Source organism: Triturus cristatus, chromosome 6, assembly GCF_964204655.1.
Source record: "Triturus cristatus chromosome 6, aTriCri1.1, whole genome shotgun sequence".
In the NCBI taxonomy this organism is placed as follows: Eukaryota; Metazoa; Chordata; class Amphibia; order Caudata; family Salamandridae; genus Triturus; species Triturus cristatus.
Window position 1 is genome coordinate 444,841,691 of NC_140589.1, and position 18,965 is coordinate 444,860,655.

General features: G+C 43.8%; 1 protein-coding gene across 1 annotated transcript in view; it reads left to right on the plus strand.

Annotated features, from left to right (window-relative positions):
* GFRAL (GDNF family receptor alpha like) overlaps nucleotides 1-18,965 on the plus strand; it is a 1,025,020-nt gene that overhangs the window by 776,146 nt on the left and 229,909 nt on the right. Inside the window, exon 8 of the mRNA XM_085610866.1 lies at nucleotides 4,520-4,615. Coding sequence (XP_085466992.1) covers nucleotides 4,520-4,615 — 96 coding nt within the window. The remainder of the gene's footprint in view (nucleotides 1-4,519; nucleotides 4,616-18,965) is intronic.

Genomic DNA, 18,965 nt, shown 5'->3' on the forward strand with positions numbered 1-18,965 from the left:
TTAGAGGTCCTTGATTTTCAGGTGGAAGTAGGAGCTGAGCTTGTTGCAGAGGTCCTGAGATGGTGTGACGTCCGTGGCTTCACAGGGGGGTTTGGTGAACTGCTGTATGATGTTGAAGAGTTATTTTGTGTTACAGGTGATGGGGTGGATTTTTTTCTTTATAAAGGTCTCTTGGTGGCTCTGATGCACTGGTGGTATTCAGTCATGGCGTTCCTGTAGGTGTTCTGGTCTTCAGTGGTTTCCTGTTACTCCAGAGTTTGTTGAGGTGTCTGCAAGAGTGACTGGCTTCTTAGAGGTCGGTGGTGACCCAGGTGGCCTTCAGGGGGTGTTGTCTGATGAGGTGGCGGAAGGGTGCGAGCTTGTCTGCACAGCTGGTGATCCAGCGGTGTAGTTCTTTGGCTGCAGAGTTGGCGTTGGTCGTGGCGGAGGGAGGGTTAAGGAAGAGGGTGGTGTTGATGTGTTCCTCTGTGACCTTGCTCCAGTTTCTTTATGGCGGGCACGGGGCAGGCTTGAGTGTGGTGGTGGTGTTGAAAGTGGAGTGTACACAGAGTTGGTCTGTCCAGAGGGGCTGCGTGGTGTGGCTGTAGTGGAAGTTTGTCCCTCCTGCGAAAAGGGGGTTGAGGATGTGTCCAGTTTTGTGGGTGGGAGTGGTGACAAGCTGCATTAGTCCAAGATTGGTGAGGTTGTCCAGGAGTATGGTGGAGTCGGGGTCACTGGGTTCGGCAATGGTGGTGGTGGAAGAGAGCACGAGATCCAGGGGCTCTGTAGGCGAGGGTCCCACGCAGCGTGGTTCTGGGGCTGGTCTGATTCTGGAAGTGGAGGTGCTCTGCGTTGGAGAGGGGATCGCTCATGCTGGAGGTGGAGAGTCGGAGGGAGCTCTTGTGCACCATGGCGAGTCCTTCTCCTGGGCGGTGGGGATGGTCCTTTTTCAGGATCTGGTATCAATCGGGGATGGCAGTGGCGATGTTGGGGGGGGGTGGCGTTGGTCCATGGTTCTGTGAAGAAGACGATGTCTGGCGAGAGGGTGTCGAGCAGGTCCCAGATCTTTACGGTGTGTCTGTGTAAGGAGCGCATGTTGAGGAGGATGCACGTCAGGGCTTCGGCGGTACGGGCGTCCGGCATAGTTTCAGCAGTCGTGGGGGGGGCTGTCAATGGTGAAGGATTGTCAACGGTGTCGGCAGGAGAACTGGCCGTGGGTGGTGTTCAGCATCGCTCGCTGGCCGCTTCCGTTCCTTCCGGAGGTGAGTGCGAGGAGGGTTGGGGAGTTGTAGCGGTTGGAGGACGTGGATCTACGGTTAATGGCACCGGCCGCGGTAGGGTCGTGGACAGGCGCAGACGGACTTGCCTTTGGTGAGCCTTTGGCCCTCCAGCGGCTTGCCTGTTGCACCCGGCCGCCATTAAGTAGGGGAGGGGGGAGGGAAGCGCAGCTGGGAAGTGGGAAGTGGGAACCGGCAGGGAGGAGGGGCCGCGAGGGCAGCAGCGGCGGGAAGGGCACAGAGGGCTAAGGGGCACGGAGACAGAAAATGGCTAAATAACACAGAGGACACTGGTACAATTACTGGTACAATAAAGACAGGTACAATAGAGATAGAGTGAGGAGGCTAGAAAGAAGACAGAAAACGGGCACAGAAAGACCAGAAAAACAGCACAGGCACAATAAAGATACAGTGAGGAGGCTGGAAGAAAAACAGGCACAGAAAAACAGAAATTTAGCACAAAGACAGACACGGGCACAGAAAGACAGAAAAACAGAAAAACAGCACAAAGACAGAAACAAACAACAGCAGCCAGCAGAAGAGCAAGGCTCTCCCACTGGACCAACAGGGATGAGGTGCAGGCAGGAGCCTGTGGGTGGAGAAGGGCCTCGAACACCTACCTGAGCAAGCAAGCAGAGCACAGTGCCGGAGCGGTGGCACTTAACAGCGGAGCTGGGGGGGAGAGTGGGTAAATGACCAGGAGGTCAGAGGTTTTGCCCTCACATACTCATAGGTGGGTGCACATTTGCATTCTGGGCCACACACTTGGATATGCAGTCCACTCTGACTCAAAAGCTCGTACATGTGGGTACATACTCATACTCAGACACATGCATTAGGTCAACCAATCACACATCACCATTGACAGAGGCACTCACGTATGGTGCAGACTCACACATAGATGAACACAGTGGGAAACTCATTGGCATGCCTTAATTCACACACGCACAGCTCACACAGCTGCTCACATACTCACCCACATACCCATACAGTCACTCACACTCACACACCCATAGAGCCACTCACACTCCATCCACCCCCACTCCAACACCCATACAGCCACTCACACAACCAGTCATAAAGCCATACAGCCAAACTTATAATGCCACTCACACACCCATACCACTACTACACACACCATTGAGCCACTCATACACCCACTTACACATCCATGCTGCCACTCACACACACACTAATGCACTCATACAACCTCTCAAACACCAAGTCACACAGCCATACAGCCACACGCACAGCTTCTCACACACCCATACAGCCTCTCACACACCTGCTCACACAGGCAAACAGCCTCTCACACACCCACTCACACTCACATAGAGCCATTCACACACCCACTTATAGTGGCATACATGTAGACATATGGTAACAAGTATTCATACATTCACAAATAAACATACAATATAAACATTAGTTTTATCTTTAAATCAAAATAAGCGCGTCTGAAAAGAATCATTTTTGAAAACATTTTTGTCTGTTTTTTGGGCATTTTGTGGGTGAATTTTCAAACTGGCACTATAACGAAATAAATTGAGAAAAGCACTGAACATGTACAAACATTCTTAATAAAAATATATTCATATAACATTTGTGGTTTACCACAGACTGTACAAACGCTGGCAGACTGCTTCCCAACTGCAACAATTCGGTTGCAAACTGTGGAAAAGGTCCCAACTTTCATCACCTGTGAAATGACAGCAGGAATGTTTGCTTTGACATCTGCAGGCACCTGTTCTTCAGAAGTAATTCTGTGTGCAACAGAAGATGTTAAGGCCTGTGCTGCAACCATCTGTATTTCTGCTTTTGCAAGGTGGTGGAGGTGAATTGTTCTTAAGTGTTTCAGCATGCTACTGGTGCTATGCAAGTGTTGTTTGCTGACACCTCTGCTAAGTTCTTTACTGCAAAGGTTGCACTTTACAAACTTTGCAGTTACCTTCTTCTTTCCAGAAGGTATAGAAAAGAAACTCCGAGCAATGGATAATGTTCTTTGTGGTGATAGTTGTTCATTCTTTTTTTCAGTCTCTCATTGTTCTTCCAGGACTCTTTCTCCTCCTGATGCCATCTTGGAGTTTGAGAAAAAAATATACCAACGAAAAAAATAGCTGCTCCTAACATGTTTTTGTATTTTGAAAATCATAATCCCAAAAGTGAGATTTTGTTTACAAAAATACAAAAAACGAATGACACCCACACCACGGGAGTTGCCTTATATGGTGTGGAGGCCATTTGGTAGTTTTTGCTGCCAGACTTTCCACAGCAGTGATGGAAAGTAAAAACTGTCCATTGAACCGAACACTCTAAATCAGGCAAGCAGTGGAATAGTTAAACGTCCAACAGGCCTTCCTCCATTGGACTGTTGGAGGAGTATGTCAACGAAAGAGACAGAATAGTCTTCTTCACTGACATACTTGAAGACTGCCCATCTGCAAATCAGGCACTCAGACCTGCAGTGTAGTGAGAGGATACCCTGTTGCAGTTGTGATAGACTAACTCTAATCAGCCCCTTAAATAGAAATAATTTTGAAGTTGTGATTGCATGTATTTAGTGGTCTGCACCTCTCTTGATTTATTGACCTCATTACTTGTAATGCCCATATTTTATTTGTATCGCATTTGATGTGGTCTTAATAAATGTATTCCTACGCCCACATAACTGTGTAGATTTTCCCTTTTTCACTGTAAATTGTTTTGCAGTAATTTTTTTTTCAAGATTTAAAATTTTCAGGTGTGATTTACGAGCTTTATGTTTTTTTGGATTCTTGATTGAACTAATTCTTTCCTTGATGAACGCGGTATTAAATCTTGATTTACCTTGGAGGAGCAGTGGTTTGCTATTGAGATGTCGAAGGCTGCGTAATTGGCAAAACATGCCTTGGATGCTTAATGTGATATTTACTTTCTACATCTCATTTTTTCATTTTTTCCATCAGATTCTAGACATTTTTCTTGGAACAGCTATGCTCATTTTGCCTTTTATGAGTTTACATTTCCTGACTTAGATGGAAGTGACAGATCAATTTACGACTTCACCAGATACACCTTTGGTGTGTTTCTTAATGGCTAGCAATTGTTTTCACTAAATCTATTCAACTATGTATTCAAGTTGTTTTTGTCACTGGGATATAACTTACAAGAAGCACATCTATGGAACTGAAAAATATAAGCTGTGACTTTTTTCAGCTGAATTATTTTACTTATATTTCTGAGAAGATTGACCCTAAGATTTGTTAAATGTATTTCTATTTTAGCACAGACTCCTGTCCCAGCATTAAAAATTGTCCCGTCTCAGAAAGGGGCATCGGAAACCGAAATCACTTTCACTGGATTCCGTTCTCTATTAAATGGTAAGATGATAAACTTTTTCAAATGCAACTGCAGTTTAAACGATGGTTTTTAGTATTCATATGCCTTGTTTCTATAAAAAAGAGAACGTTTTAATGTGACTGATGTTGCAAGTGGTTGTATATCAACCACTGCAAATAAACTAGTCAGATAAGAGACCTGACCAAATGAGCTTTCGTGTTCTGTAAAGTATGATTGGTTTGAACATTTTCAGCTAAGTGGTTGTCAGTAGTGGGTTTGATACCACCTTGCTAAAAACTTAAGAGGCAAGCTTTTGGCAAAACATCGTGTAGCTCAGCTATCCATATGGATATATTAAACCATTCTTCCTCTTGAGCCAACGGTGAGTTTTTAGTAAGTTTGAAATAGCTGCACAATTAGGCCCTGAAAATGGCGAACAAGTCAAACGTGATTGTGTTTTTTTGTTTTTTATTTCAACATGCTTTATTTATTTTTTATACACGAGCAAAGCAGAAATTCTGTTACAGGGTTAGCATAGGTTGTTCCAGGTAAAGTTTACACATCAGAGTACTAAGACAATGCGTCACATTTGTTTAGCTAACCCCCCATATCGATAATAAGAGAAAAAGAAAGTCAGACAGAAAAAGGGAGAAAAAATGAGGGGAAAAAAGATAAGAAAAGGGCAGAGAAAATGACATTCCGCGGAGATGTTGGCACATGTGCATCCCGGTATTGTTAGGAATCGCCGTTTGCGGCAGCTTAGTGTGGGTGACAATGATTAAACCAGTTAGGCACAATTGTCTCGGTGGTACATCCGTAGGGGATACCAAGTTGTGTAGCACCGATATATGTATTTTCATGGTGGATCGTAAGAGTCTAGATACGTGTCGAGAGAATTCCGCATCCTTCTGGATGCCGGTTTCCAGGGAGAGTTCTGAAGTGCTACGTTGTCCACTCCTCTTAGATGGGTGATCCCGTTGATCCAGCCTTTGTAAGATGCCTTGCTTGTGTCTTTCCAATTGGCAAGGACCATTTTCACTGCTGCTGTTAGTAATAGAGCAAGAAAAACAAAGGGGTGACGTTGTGTCCCTCAGAACCTGGGTATGTATTAAAGAAAAGGCAATGGTTCTGTCGGGTACGTATGCTTCATTTCTTTTCACAAAGAATCAGTGATAGAGATACGTTGAGTAGATCTTTATCGGATTCGGTTCTCAAGTCTGTGATCATAAATGCCATGGGCAGGGTGGAAAACAACCCATTTATAAAGTCAAAGATTTTCCCCCAGATGTTTTTATTCATGTCCGAGTCTGTCAGCCAAAGTCTGCAGTGGTATGATGTAAAATGTGATGGGTAAGTTATAGACGTCATGTCGACTATCAACAGTCTTCAATCAGAATGTGTGTGTTTTGAACAGTCTGTGGCACATGCATCGTTATTTGTGAGCTATATTGGCACCAGTAGCTTATCAGGTGTTTGTGTTTGAAGTCCATTGGGTTTCATCTTGCTTTGAATAATGGATGGAATCGATGGAAACCATAAGCTGTGTCGCTTTTGTTCAGCAAGTTTTCAGAGCTGTATATACACCTGTTGTTCAGCTGCATAGGATTGTGGGATCAAAGGAGCTATTTGTTAAACCATTACTGCTGAATTGAGAGCTGCAACAATCGCTTGAGAATGTTTCTAGGACTCTAATGCTGGGACTGTATGATTAGGAAATGTGTCCTTTTTAAAGAACAAAACTGTAATTTTGTAATGGATTTTACTTTCGACATATGTATGTCACTACTTGTACTTATGTGAAAGCAGCTGATTTATGAAATACATATATAAACAAATCAATAAATACATACAAAATTAGTGCTAGAATTAAAAAACATTGAGTGGAAAAAGATTCAACGATCGTTCAATTCATATGTGTTTATATGAAAATGAAGAAACGTCTAGACTTTTACAACCACAAAATGTGATGCTCCCCACATTATTTTGTAATGGTTCTCTAATGTTGTTTTCAATTTAATTACTGAAATGGAGTACTTCAGTGGGCAGTTTTCTTCGGGGTGCTGCCAAACGTTCAGCACTGCTTTGAACCCCTGCTGCATCAGGTCGATTCTATTACAAAAGGCCAGAGACTCTATTATGGAGCATTCCCTCGCTGTTTTATTTGATGGCAGTCACAGAATCCAAAGCAAGTCTACTTCATCCACAACGCTAACTGTCTTACCAAGATGAGGAAAGACAAAGGTAAATCCTCCTTTAATCCATAAACAGGATGCTCCACACTTCTAGTCTGTGCTCTTGTATCTGCGAAGCCTACACAAGTCCTGCTTTAGGGCAGTGGGACAGGTGCAGCAGCACTCGGCGCTGTTGATGGGGGGGGCGCTGTGTTTAGCAATAACTTACGATTGGGGGGGGGCGCTGTGTTTAGCAATAACTTGCGATTTAAAAGCTGCTGATGCAGAGTTCCTTGTGCCTCCAGATTTCAGACAACAATAAAAATGGCAAGATAACTCTTGTGGTTAAAGTTCCTGCTAGAGAGAGCGATCGGCGTTTTGTCTAGTGAAAGTTTTGACTTGTCTTAAAGTAGTGCAGAGGGTTAATATGCCTGCTGCAAAGAACAGATTTGTATTTAAAGTGGATAGCTGAGTGGATTCGAAAAACCAGCCTTTACAAGCGCTTTAGAACAATTGAAATGTATGCGAGAGAGCGGCTATGGAGAGATGAGGGGTCTTTTGCCGGTGGTAGAAAGAGGTCATGGGGGTGCGCTAAAAAAGATCATCGCACTGGGCGCCGCCAGCCCAAAGGTCGTCCCTGAACTTACAGATAGATATGCGCTTTTCTTCAAGTATGTTATGATATGTTGTTGCATTTTCCCATCAGTATTCACATTTATATAGCACATCTACTGTTTTTAAGTCCCTTTTACCCAAGGCTGTTGTTCTGAGAGTATTTCCATCTGCGTTCACAGGCGCGCTGTGCTGCCTTTGAATGCGGGCATGCCCTGAGGCACCCTGTGTCGGCTGCCAATTGAACTGTTTCCATCAGATTTGCTTGTAGCATTGCAGATAGCAGCACAGCATCTCATGCTGGGGATACGGACTCGAGCCTGCTGTTGACGTCAAGCTAATTATTATTCAATGGCATTAGTTGCAGCTTCTGAGAGCTCTTTGCGTGGTAATATTTATTAAGCTAAATTTAGTTGCTGTAGAATGGAGGATGGTTTCAATACCTCCGTGTCTCAACCCATTATCATCATTGCTAAAATCAGTGGCCACTGATTTTGGTCCATTTAGGCTGATGGTAGAATGTAAGGAGCACATAGAGATTTTTGTTTGTTTAATGGTTTTGGTAAAGATAATGACACTTATTTCTATGATGATACTAATTTTGATATTTATTATTATGATGACAATACTTTTTGCACTGATATGCCCATGGGTTAAAATATGACAGCTTTGTCTTTTGATAGTGGACTGAATGCATAGAAAATGTATGTTGTTAGCATGGATGCAAATGTAGGGAAACATGTCAGAGGCAGGTTAAGATCCCCTTGATACAGGATCAGATTGGCTAACATGAGTGCAGACTGCCTGAGGCCCTTGATTCCAGATAAAGAGGCATCCACACCCAGGGGCAGATTTACAAGCCCCTTGCGCCTAATTTACGCCGCCGTTGTGTCACTTTTGTGATGCAGCGGCGGCGCAAATCCTGCGCCATGGTGCGGGGTACTTACAACGTGACGTATCTGGGAGATGCGTCACGTTGTAAAGCCATGCGCCACATGTAGGTGTTCCTGCGCATGGGGGGTATTCCGGCGCAGGAACGCCTCCTAAAAGTGGCTGAGTGAAATCTACAAGATTTCACTCAGTCTCTTTTAGGCCCATGCTGCGTCAAAACCCTGCACCTGCCTGAAGCAGGCGTAAGGCTTGACGCAGCATTAACAAGATAGGGCCCCCCATACCATTGCTGGAGCTGCATCGCGCTTGCGACGCAACTCCAGCAATGCATCACGCATCTGTGCCGATTTGCCCCACTGTGCGCCGCATTGTAAATGCGGCGCATCCATGGTGGCGGATCTGTGGCGCACAATAACTGGCGCATCCCTGATGATATGCAGGGATGCACCAGTTATTGTAAATATTATTGTAAATATCCCCCATAGTCTGTCTGTGTCCTAGTCCTAAAATAGTGACTTACCTAACCAGGGGATGATGTGATCCTTCAAGAGGTATTAATAATGCATGGTCCCCATTTCAGGATAACCCTTTGGCCATTTTGGGTCCAGCAACAAAGATTTTGTGTATTGGCTGAACATGGAATAGAATTTGGAGAGGTGTGGGACTCAAATATAATGTCCAATTGGACACAAAGCTTATCTCTTCTGCAATTAAAAATAGACTTTCTTGTTCTCTTGCCTTTCCGTCTTCATCAGTGATTGGATCTCCTCAGTGGTCGAAGTGGGGGAAAAAAAGTAGGGGAACTGTGGGCGGAGAATCAGAGGGCGGGAATAACCCAAGGATTGGCTCAGTGGGCGGAGCCAGAGGTGTGGCCAGAATGCGCAAATATCCCAATTTTTTGTATTTGTTTGGCATTTCACTGCCCAGTTTAATCAACCAATGGATACACATGATTATATAAGGTTATAATGAGTTATTGACAGTAAAACACATTCACAAAGTGGGATATGCTTCTAATCACAGAATGTCCCAAATACGATAAAATGTGGAAGCACAAGCCATTTGTCGCAGAGCCATGGTGTTTATCATCAGCACTTCTCCCTTTTTCCACAACAGCAGTTCAAACATGAATGGCAAAATATCCTAGTTTGCAAATGTTTTCTATATAACTCTGGCTCTGCCATATTTGCCTCCTAATGCAAGATCTGCTGCATGATCTGATCATTTAAACTAATAAATTGTTTATAGCTCAAATGTATCAAAAGTTAACAAAAAATGTGACTTGTTTTGCTGCGGAGTGGATGGCTTATTGCAAAGGTTGACTGATCATCTTTCTCACTGTTGCATTTGTATGTTACACTGGTGCTAATAAGGCAAAATCTTTCCAAAGACTGTTAGCATGTGTACACGTCAAAATAATAAAATATCAGAAAATATACTGCATTACGCTTCAGCCTTTTTTTAAATGCATAATTTAGTCAACACTGTGGCATAATTGTGGCCTCCTTTGCTGCATATTTAATTCCAGTGGCCCCACAGCAAGCAGCACATGTTTAAAGTGCTTGTGAATGAAGCAGAGAGACTGTGAAGTTTGCGAACTTAGTTTGGTGTGCGTGCCAAATTCTGCATTGCCAATCCCTGGTGAGTTGCAGCTACTACTTCTGAAACAAGGCCAATGGAGCTAACTATGGGTGAGGCAGACTCGCCTCAAGGGCACTGGCGGTGCCCTGTGCATTAATGTTTGTTATTACCCTCTAATGGCCACCTCTGTCATGGATTCCCTCACTACCACCCTTTAACAGTGCCCCTCAAGTCTCCATAACCACACTCTCTCTCAGATGCATTTAATTTGATTTACAGCGCCACTCATACCAGTGAAGGGTGTCAGAGCACTTTACATCACACACATTACTCAGAGACAATCAATATGTGATTAAATCACTGTATAGAAAATGTTACATAAGACTAAGGACTACAAGGTGTAGGAGTCACACGACAACCATACTACTAGGCGGTATAGTTTAATAGTGATTGGTCTGGAGAAACATAAACTCAGAATTTTAAAACTTAATACCATGGTTGGGGGTACTCTTTAATAATCAGAATTGATTTCTGTCCAAATGAACATTTTTTGCAACATTAGGATAATCAAAGACTGGGGGGAGAAACATAACGCTCTAATTTATACCTTGCAGGTTGTATGCAGCTCTTAGATGAAAGTTAATAGCTCACTGTTGTATGTTAGGATTTTAACTTCTAAACTGCAAGTAACAAAAGGAGCTCTCTGACAAAAGCAGTAGCCCACTGACCTATTTACATTATGTGCACTTTGTGATCTGTGTAGGAAGGTGGAATCTGACTACATGGTTGCCCCACTTTTTTCCTGGTGTTTTGCTGGTGTTTGACTTAGTCTGCCTGGGATCCTGCTATTCAGGACCCCAGCCTATCTGCTTTCTCCCTTAAATTGATTACAAGTACTATAGGTACACTCCAGATTGGATTCTGGGGTACTCTTATAAGTCCCTAGTATATGGTATACTATGTACCAAGGGCATAGGTACCCCCATAGGCCTACCAGGGGCTGCAGCATGTATTGTGTCACCCCTGGGAAGCCTTCCAAAATGACACCACAGGTCTGCTACTGCAGCCTGGGTAAGGTGGGCATGCACCCCTTACTGAGATATAGGTTCACTATATCTCTCCATATCACTGCACATACAAACCTATCAGTCACCCCTATGGCAGGCATTACCAATCCTGAAGGCAGGGTGCTGGGTTTTATGTGAGAGGGTGCCCATGCATGAGCAGAGCCCCTCAGCAGCCTTCAGAACCTTTATTCTGGGGTTGTTTGTGATGCTGCTAAACCATACACACTTAAGTGCATTATAACCAAACGGTAAATGCTAACTTTGGAATGGCTGCACGGAAACATGTGGTATTTGGTGTCAAACACTTTGGAATCATACCCCCACACCAGTAACTGGTGTGAGAGTATGATCCCACCCTTCTAGAGGGAGAGACATGACAGCACCGGTATACCCGGCACCAGCTAACAGAGCCCTGGCATCACAAAATGGATGCTGCCAGCCACAGACACGAGTCTGCCCTCCTGTTGCTGGACAAAACTCTGGCGGGGGAGGCCTGGACAATAGGTTTCCTGTCACAGGGAGGTGTCATCACCTCCCAGAAAGACTTTAGTGTATTGGGGCTGGGTGGGTGCACTCCAAGAGTGCTTTGAAGTTCAGCACTGGGGGCACATTTGGTGTCCCTGTACATAGTCCAGCCCCTGCAATGGCGTGAAACTGGACAAAGGAAATGGGTGTAGCCACCCTTCTTTCCTGACCCTCCCATAGGTGGGTCCCTAGAGTTTGTCCCACCCCTTCCTTGGGTATAAGAAAGGAACCCCTGGCTCCAGGACTTTAGATTACACCTGGACGAAACTCTGATACTGAATCCTGGAACTTCAACGATCTACATTGAACTAGATAAGTAAAGAATCTCCCTTGGAGTAAAGGAGTTACTCCCCTGCAAGGGAGGCACCAAAGACAGATCTGAACGGTTTGCAGCTCCGAAGCTCCCGCCAGACTCCGAAGAATTTTGTAACATAGGAGGTGGGTTTCCGTGGTCTTAGAGGTCAAACAGTGCCCACAGCAAGTCTGAGGCCCGTATCCCTCGTGGCGACTGTGCAAACCGAACCCCTGGACACCACGTCACTTTGCAGAAGCATCAGCTTTCCAACAACTCCTGCAGCTAAGCTTTGGATTACTTATAGCCCTGACCCCGAGCAGCATTTGCACTGAAGATTGCCCGCCTACACTCCATGAGTGTTCCGTGAGCTGGCCCTTTGTGTTTTCTCTCGAGGTCCCTTCGCGATCCCTAGTCCGTCGACTGGTGGGTCCCTGTGAAGGCAACTTTACCTCTAATTAGGCTTACCTGATTGCTACCAGCAGCCCATTGGCACACACACAGCCGCACCCGAGCACTTCACAGGTCTTTTAAAGACCATTTGCATGTTAATGAGGCCTTGCTGTTGTTTCACCCCTCCAGGAGCCCCTGCAGCTCCACTCTGCCTATTGCTTAAAGATTAAGCCCCCCCCCCCCGAAATTTGGCTCTAGTAGCGCTTCTGGCTACCAGTCTGTCTTACTTTACTTAGTTATTTTTCCTATTTTTAACCTTTTATTCCAGATGCTGGACATTTCCAGCAAAAATTATTTTCTTTTTTGGATCCATTTCACAGGGAAGGAAATAAAAGAAAGGAGAGGAAAGAGAGTGAAAACCCCGTCTTGAAATCTCGGTTTTCTGTAAGAGAAGAACTGCTAGACAGAAAGAGAGGGAAGAGGGAAAGAGTTGGGGGGAGGGGAAAGGCAGCTGAAGCTACAGAGCAGAAGCGTACACTGTATTTTGCTTCTCTGGGTAAGAAGAAAAAGACAGAGTCCTGTTACTTCTCTGCCGCCCGTCCTCGAACGCAGGGGCGTAGGAGACACTAAAATTCTGGGGGGGACAGGGACAACCTTGTGCACTTTCCAGTGACCCTATACAAATCACCGCCCGTTACACAAATACAATTGCATACTTTCGAAGTGAAATATTGAGAAAAGCAGGCATGTAGTCACAGTTTGCATGTATGCTTTATTGTTATTTACATTCATATAGTAATGAGACCAAATGTTTAAAAAAAACATATATATGAATCTTGCATCTTAATGCACAAAGCAAACAAAGGCCACTGACTTAGGGTGGGGGCGTCGTGTTTGCAAGTGCATTATGGTTTGAAAAGTACCTGATGCTGCATTCCTGGTCTCCAGCAATTTTCAGGCAACAATAAAAATGTGAAGATAACTTTGGTGATTAATGTTCTTTTTTTGAGAGAGATCAAAGGCTTGTCTAGTGAAAGTTTTAATTCAAAAGGTCAGTGAGATACTGCTTTTGTCTGAGATATTCTTTTGGTATTTGAAGTTTATAAGTTAAAATCCTAACATTGAACAGTGAGCTATTAACCGTCATCAAAGAGCTGCATAAAAACTTCAATGTATAGATTAGAACGTTATGATTTTTCCCCAGTCTTTCCCTATCCTAATGTTGGAAAATGGGTTAATTAGGATAGAAATCAATTCTGATTATTGAAGAGAAGCCCCCAACCATGGTGTTTTGTTTTACATTCTGAGTTTGTGTTTCTCTAGTGTTGCAAAGCCACCCTGGGCACTTCCCAACTTTTTGCTGACTGGTACTGGTGGTACCTGACTGACTGACCCTGGCATCTGCCTAAACAGCCAGTGCTATTCTGAAAGAGGCACTTAAAAATACAGTGAAAACACCTACATACACTAGGGTGCACTATGGGTTAGGGTACCCCTATGATTGGCATGACCTCTCCTATAAGGCCCTAGTACATAATAGGGCAGGGGGATTAGAACTACTTTTAAGTCCCTAGAATATAATAAGGCATGGCAGTTTAGAGGCCAGCAGCCCTTTCTGCGCTTGCATGTGTGCACTGCTGAAGCCTGAGGTCAGTTTAAAAGTAGCCCTGTGTTATAGGGCTGCTTTTAAAATGCAAATTGTGCCCAAACTCGACTTTTGGGTTTGGGGAACTTACAAATTGATGAACTACAATGTTGGGGCAAAATTAAGTGGAAAAATATTTTCCACTTAACTATGGCTGTATCATATTTACCACATAATACATCATCTGCTGCATAATCTAACAATTTCCTCCAAAACAATTTTGTAGCTCAAACGGATCCCAAATTACTAAAAGAAATGTGACTTGTGTTGCTGTGAAGTTTAGGGCCCTTTGCAATGGTTAGTAAAGAAAACAATTCCTAAGAAAACAAATGGTCCCAGACACTCCTAATGACACTCAAGTTAATACCTGTAGGAGAGTGTAGTATGCAATCAATTCATACAACCAAAAATGTATAATGTAAGGGCACATTCAACAGGGAAATCTCATAGATAAGAGGCCAACCAAAGTCAATTAAATTGCAAACATCAATTTATTTCCCGCTGAATCATATTCATAAAATGCAAACTTAGGGGCTGACTACGATGGCAGGCGGACTTCAGTACCACCGCCATCGAATCGGGGAATGGGACCGCTGGTCTTCAAGGTGGAGGCCCCACGATAGGCATTACAATGCGACTGCCACTACGGTGTTCGCAGTGCCTATCTTTTACATTGCAGCAGGTGCTGCTGGCTGCATCATCCGCCGCAAAGTAAAAAAAAAGGAACATGTTAAATATATCGGTGCCTGCCACATGGTGCAGTGATATGTTGTGGGGCATCATAGATGCCCCCCAGGACCCATGTCTGGGGGCCAGGGGTAAAGGGACCTGATACGGGCCCCCAATGTCCCTTTCGCCAGCATTTCCATGGCAGGTGAACCGCCATTGATAAGCTGGCGGGTAAGGGACATCGTAATCCCTGCTGCGGTGCATGGTAGGCACCACCAGCATTGTAGGAACCACGAGCCCCTCCACCACACCGGCGGGCTCAAGAAGCCCGTCGGGTGCGTGGTGGTTGGTCTTTCCGACCGCCAGGTAACCACCCGCCATTGTAATATGGCGGGCTGTGATGCAGTCACCAATGGCGGTGGGACCGCCACCGACGTGGTCCCACTGCCATTATAATCACCCCCTAAGTTTGGTGTGCATGCAAATCCTACATTGCCAACCCCTGGCAAGTTGCACTGCTAGTGCTGGAAAAAGGCCAATGGAGGTTCCAATGGGTGAGGTGGACTGGCCTCAAGGGTCTTGTGACCTCAGTGACAGATTCACTGTCGATCTAGGATGTGCTTCTTCATATGCCTACCCGTAAGACTGGAAGTGAACTGCAGTATGGATTGTGGTGGAGAGGTCCCCCTGCGGGTGCTAAGACACCTGGGCTTCTAAGGTCTATCGGGCCTTCTAAGGTGTAGCATCGGAATAAGTTCCGTCAGGAGTGTGGTATGGTGAACTGGTCATGAAGGTCTGAACATGGTTCTCCAGTTCCAAATTCAGCAGCTCTGGCCAGAGTGCCACATTCTCTCCCACACTGAACACCATACTGCCCCACTGAGAGAAACTCGCACTGCCTTCAGCACAACTCAATTGTGCTGCGACTAAATTCAAATTATGCACTAGACAACAGTAAAATGCTGCCTGAAAAAAAATGAATAACACCCTGGAAAAAGCAAACACTCATAGGGAATGCAAGAATAAGCAAAACATGTGAACTGTAATCAGAAAAAAACATGGTTACCTTAACGGTTTTAAACTCATTATTCAGAAATCAGTAAGTGATTTTGCCTGAAAAGTTCAAGACATGGCTACAGGACCAGGAAGGGACCCCTTTCAATGTCCATTGCTTATATCCTTTCAAAATGTATGCAGTTTGGTTTAAAAAAGACCACATCGCCAAACACAGAGCCGTATTTTATAAGTAGGCTTTCCTGTTTTCAGTTTCTATTTTTGGTAAATTCTGGTGGGGTTTTTTCAGTTTTTTCAATACCTTAAAAAACAGTGGTTATCAGTGGTTACACATTTTCGCGCCATGAAAAACAATAGAAACAGTGTTTTTCCGGTGTTTATGGAATTTTAATTTAATTTTAATTATTGCTTGCTTTCTGCACTGACAGTGCATGTGTATAGGTTTTCTATGCACAGGGTATATGACGTCCAAACACATTTTTACTGCACCAGAATGGACAACAAAGTCAATAGCATTCTTCATCAACTCTGTAGATTGTAAAGGTGCTTTCAGCGTAACATCTAGCAAGTGACTAGGATCTGTTACAGGGAAGCACTTCAGCTCAGGTATCAATTTCGACAGGCCATCATACAACTTTTTCATATACGTAGCTGAATTACTGCAAATGCAAACAATATCACTCCAATCTGTATTGAACTTGGAAGGAACTTTTTTCAGCAGCATTCCAAGTGACACTGCGTTCCATGTTTACCAAACACCTGGTGTCATGTTTCCATCACTATCTCAGATGCTTGGTTACAACATTCTTTTCACATATAGTTGTCACTACACCTTGAATTGAATGTTTAAAGACTGGGGTGTTTGGCAATTCACTTGCAATCGATACTGACTCACTAGAAAAGGGGGCTGATGTATCAAAGGATTTCATCCATTCTCTGTCTGTGGGTTAATGTGATGGTAGATATTAGGAATGATTTTTATGAAACCAGCCATTTTACCTGTCAGTGAAATCAAATGTAACCAACATTTCAAATATGATTTTGATATTTCCTGAATCTCTACAGTTTATAAAATAACACCTAAAACATGCTTCTAAACATTGCATCTTAATACCAAAGACAACAAAACTGAAAAAAGCAAAACAAAGAAGAAACCTTGTTTTAGTGACAAAACTCAAGCAGAATAACGTTAGTCCAGTCTTGATGTTACCTTGTATAACAAAGTTACAATGTATTGGCTCTGTCAGGAAGAAATAAAAATGACTTTCACTCGTCTGTTCCTTTCTATGAATGGCACTTAGTTTGTGGTTGCAAAGGTGTTTTTTCAGTGTTTATATGTTTACGCCGGTTATGGCTATTTTCCTTTCGGTGGGGTTTTATCAGTTATTATAGGTTTAAACCTAAAACCAGATAGCCTATTTATAAGCTAAAATAATTAAAAAGTTGAAAACGATCATATTAAACGTTTCCACTCTACCCATCAACCAGGTATTGCAGTCCCTTTAGGAATGGCGCACTTACCCACCCTGGGAAAACAATGTTGTTCAAAGAATGAAGGTAAAAAGAAAGTAGCGCTTTCACTGGCAAACTCTGTAAAGTGGCGCTAATGTGTGTGGGTGTAAATAACAGTCTGGCCTGTCTGCTGTCCACTCTGTATTGCTTTATTTAGGTATTTAACTATTTTTTCTCTCCATTCCGAGGTTTTTCTTTTCAATAGAAAACGGTCAGAAAATGAGGACATTTACAGCCAAAGTGTTCAGCCTTTTTTGGATCAATTTCACAGGGGAACAAATAAAGAAAAGGAGAGGCAAGAGAGAGTACCTTAAGAGCTGCCTCTTGAAATCAGCACGCAAGCAGGAGCGAGACAGAGACAGAAAGAGATGGAGGATTAAAGAGAGGAGGGCAGCCGCCAGAGGCAGATCAGGAGTAGTGGACACGGTCCTTGCCATGAAGGAAAAAGAGACAGCGTTTATTTTTTCTCCGTTCTCTGCCCTTCCCAGAACGGCTGAGCCTTCCTGCAGCATAACAAAAGGCAGAGGGCGGGTGGCCTCTGACTCCAGGCAGGTCAAGTGCAGGGCCATTAGGTAGCGCTTTCGCGTGCTAATGGCCCTGCGATAACAGAAGGATGAGGGGAAATTCCTTTGTCCCCTCGTCCCCCCCCTTGTCCCCCACACTTCCTACGCCCATGCTCGAACGTCGAGCTTTATAGGCGATGGTGATTTCTTGCGTCCCGGGACGCATTTTGAAAATAAAAAAGTAGGGGAACGGAATTGCTGGAAATGAAGAAGTAGGGGCACGCCGTGCCCTGCCGTTCCCCCCCACTTCGACCACTGGATCTCCTAGACCTTCCGAGACAGCTTCACATCTCATCCAAGCATTCTGGCCCCAAGGAACAACCCAGACCTACCATCAGCTTGGGGGGTTTGGCTAAGCTGGTGTTTTGAGGGGATATTGGTTCTGTTTTCTTAACTATCAAAGTTGTTTTCAATTTCCTAGCTTCTCTGGCCATGCAACACAATCTTTTTTTTATTTATTTTTTTAACTTTTTTATTTAAGAGTAACATGATACAGAAATCATCCAAAAAATAGCATTACAGACAGATATATACAACAACAAAACAAAACAAAACAAAACAACAGGATAAATCTGTATCATGACTCTCAGTTTTAACAATTATCAACCCCTCCCAACCCACCCTCCAAGAGCCCCACCCAGCGACCCCAAGGTAGTTACATAGAGGAGATAAACTTAAAAAACTCCATTAGAAAAACCAATTATCTTCCAAAGAGAAAATGAAGCAACAAAAAAGAACAGAAACAAAAAAAATAACACAATATATGCAATATATATACATTAATATTCTTAGCTAATTCAAGAACACTAATTTATCCAGTTCAGCCAATTGATTACTGGTGCCCATATTAATTCGCCATTTCTTCTAGCCCTGGGACTTCTTTTTCTAAAGATCAACAGCTCCCATTTCCCAACATTAATAAATTTGCTTAACCACTCGTGATCTGTCGGGGGGGGGCAGGGTCTAACCAAACAGTAGCTATACATAATCTCAGCGTAGCCATGGCTATAAAAAATAACTTTTGTTCGGAGAGTGTCATATTGGCATCCACTACCCCCAATATAACTGCTGAAGATGAGAGCTGAAGCGGGCGAATAAACAACATTTCTAACCATTGTTTGATTTTATCTAATAAAGGAATTAAATTAGGGCAAGAAGAAAACATATGAATACTATCAACCGCAATCTCCCCGCATCTGGGACAGTTAACTCCCGTACTCCCCCCCCATTGTTGTATACGCTTTGGGGTTATATACAAATTGTGCCAAGTTTTAAAACATTGAACCTGGAGGTTTGCGGATAGCGTGGCAGTGTGACTGAGCCGTAAAGACTCTCCACAAACTTCCTGCCTGGCATTTAATCCAACTTGCCATCTATTAAAATGTTTATCTAGATCATCTTTCCTTCTTTCATTTATCAATATATAGATTGAGGATATCGTAGAATGCCCACTTTT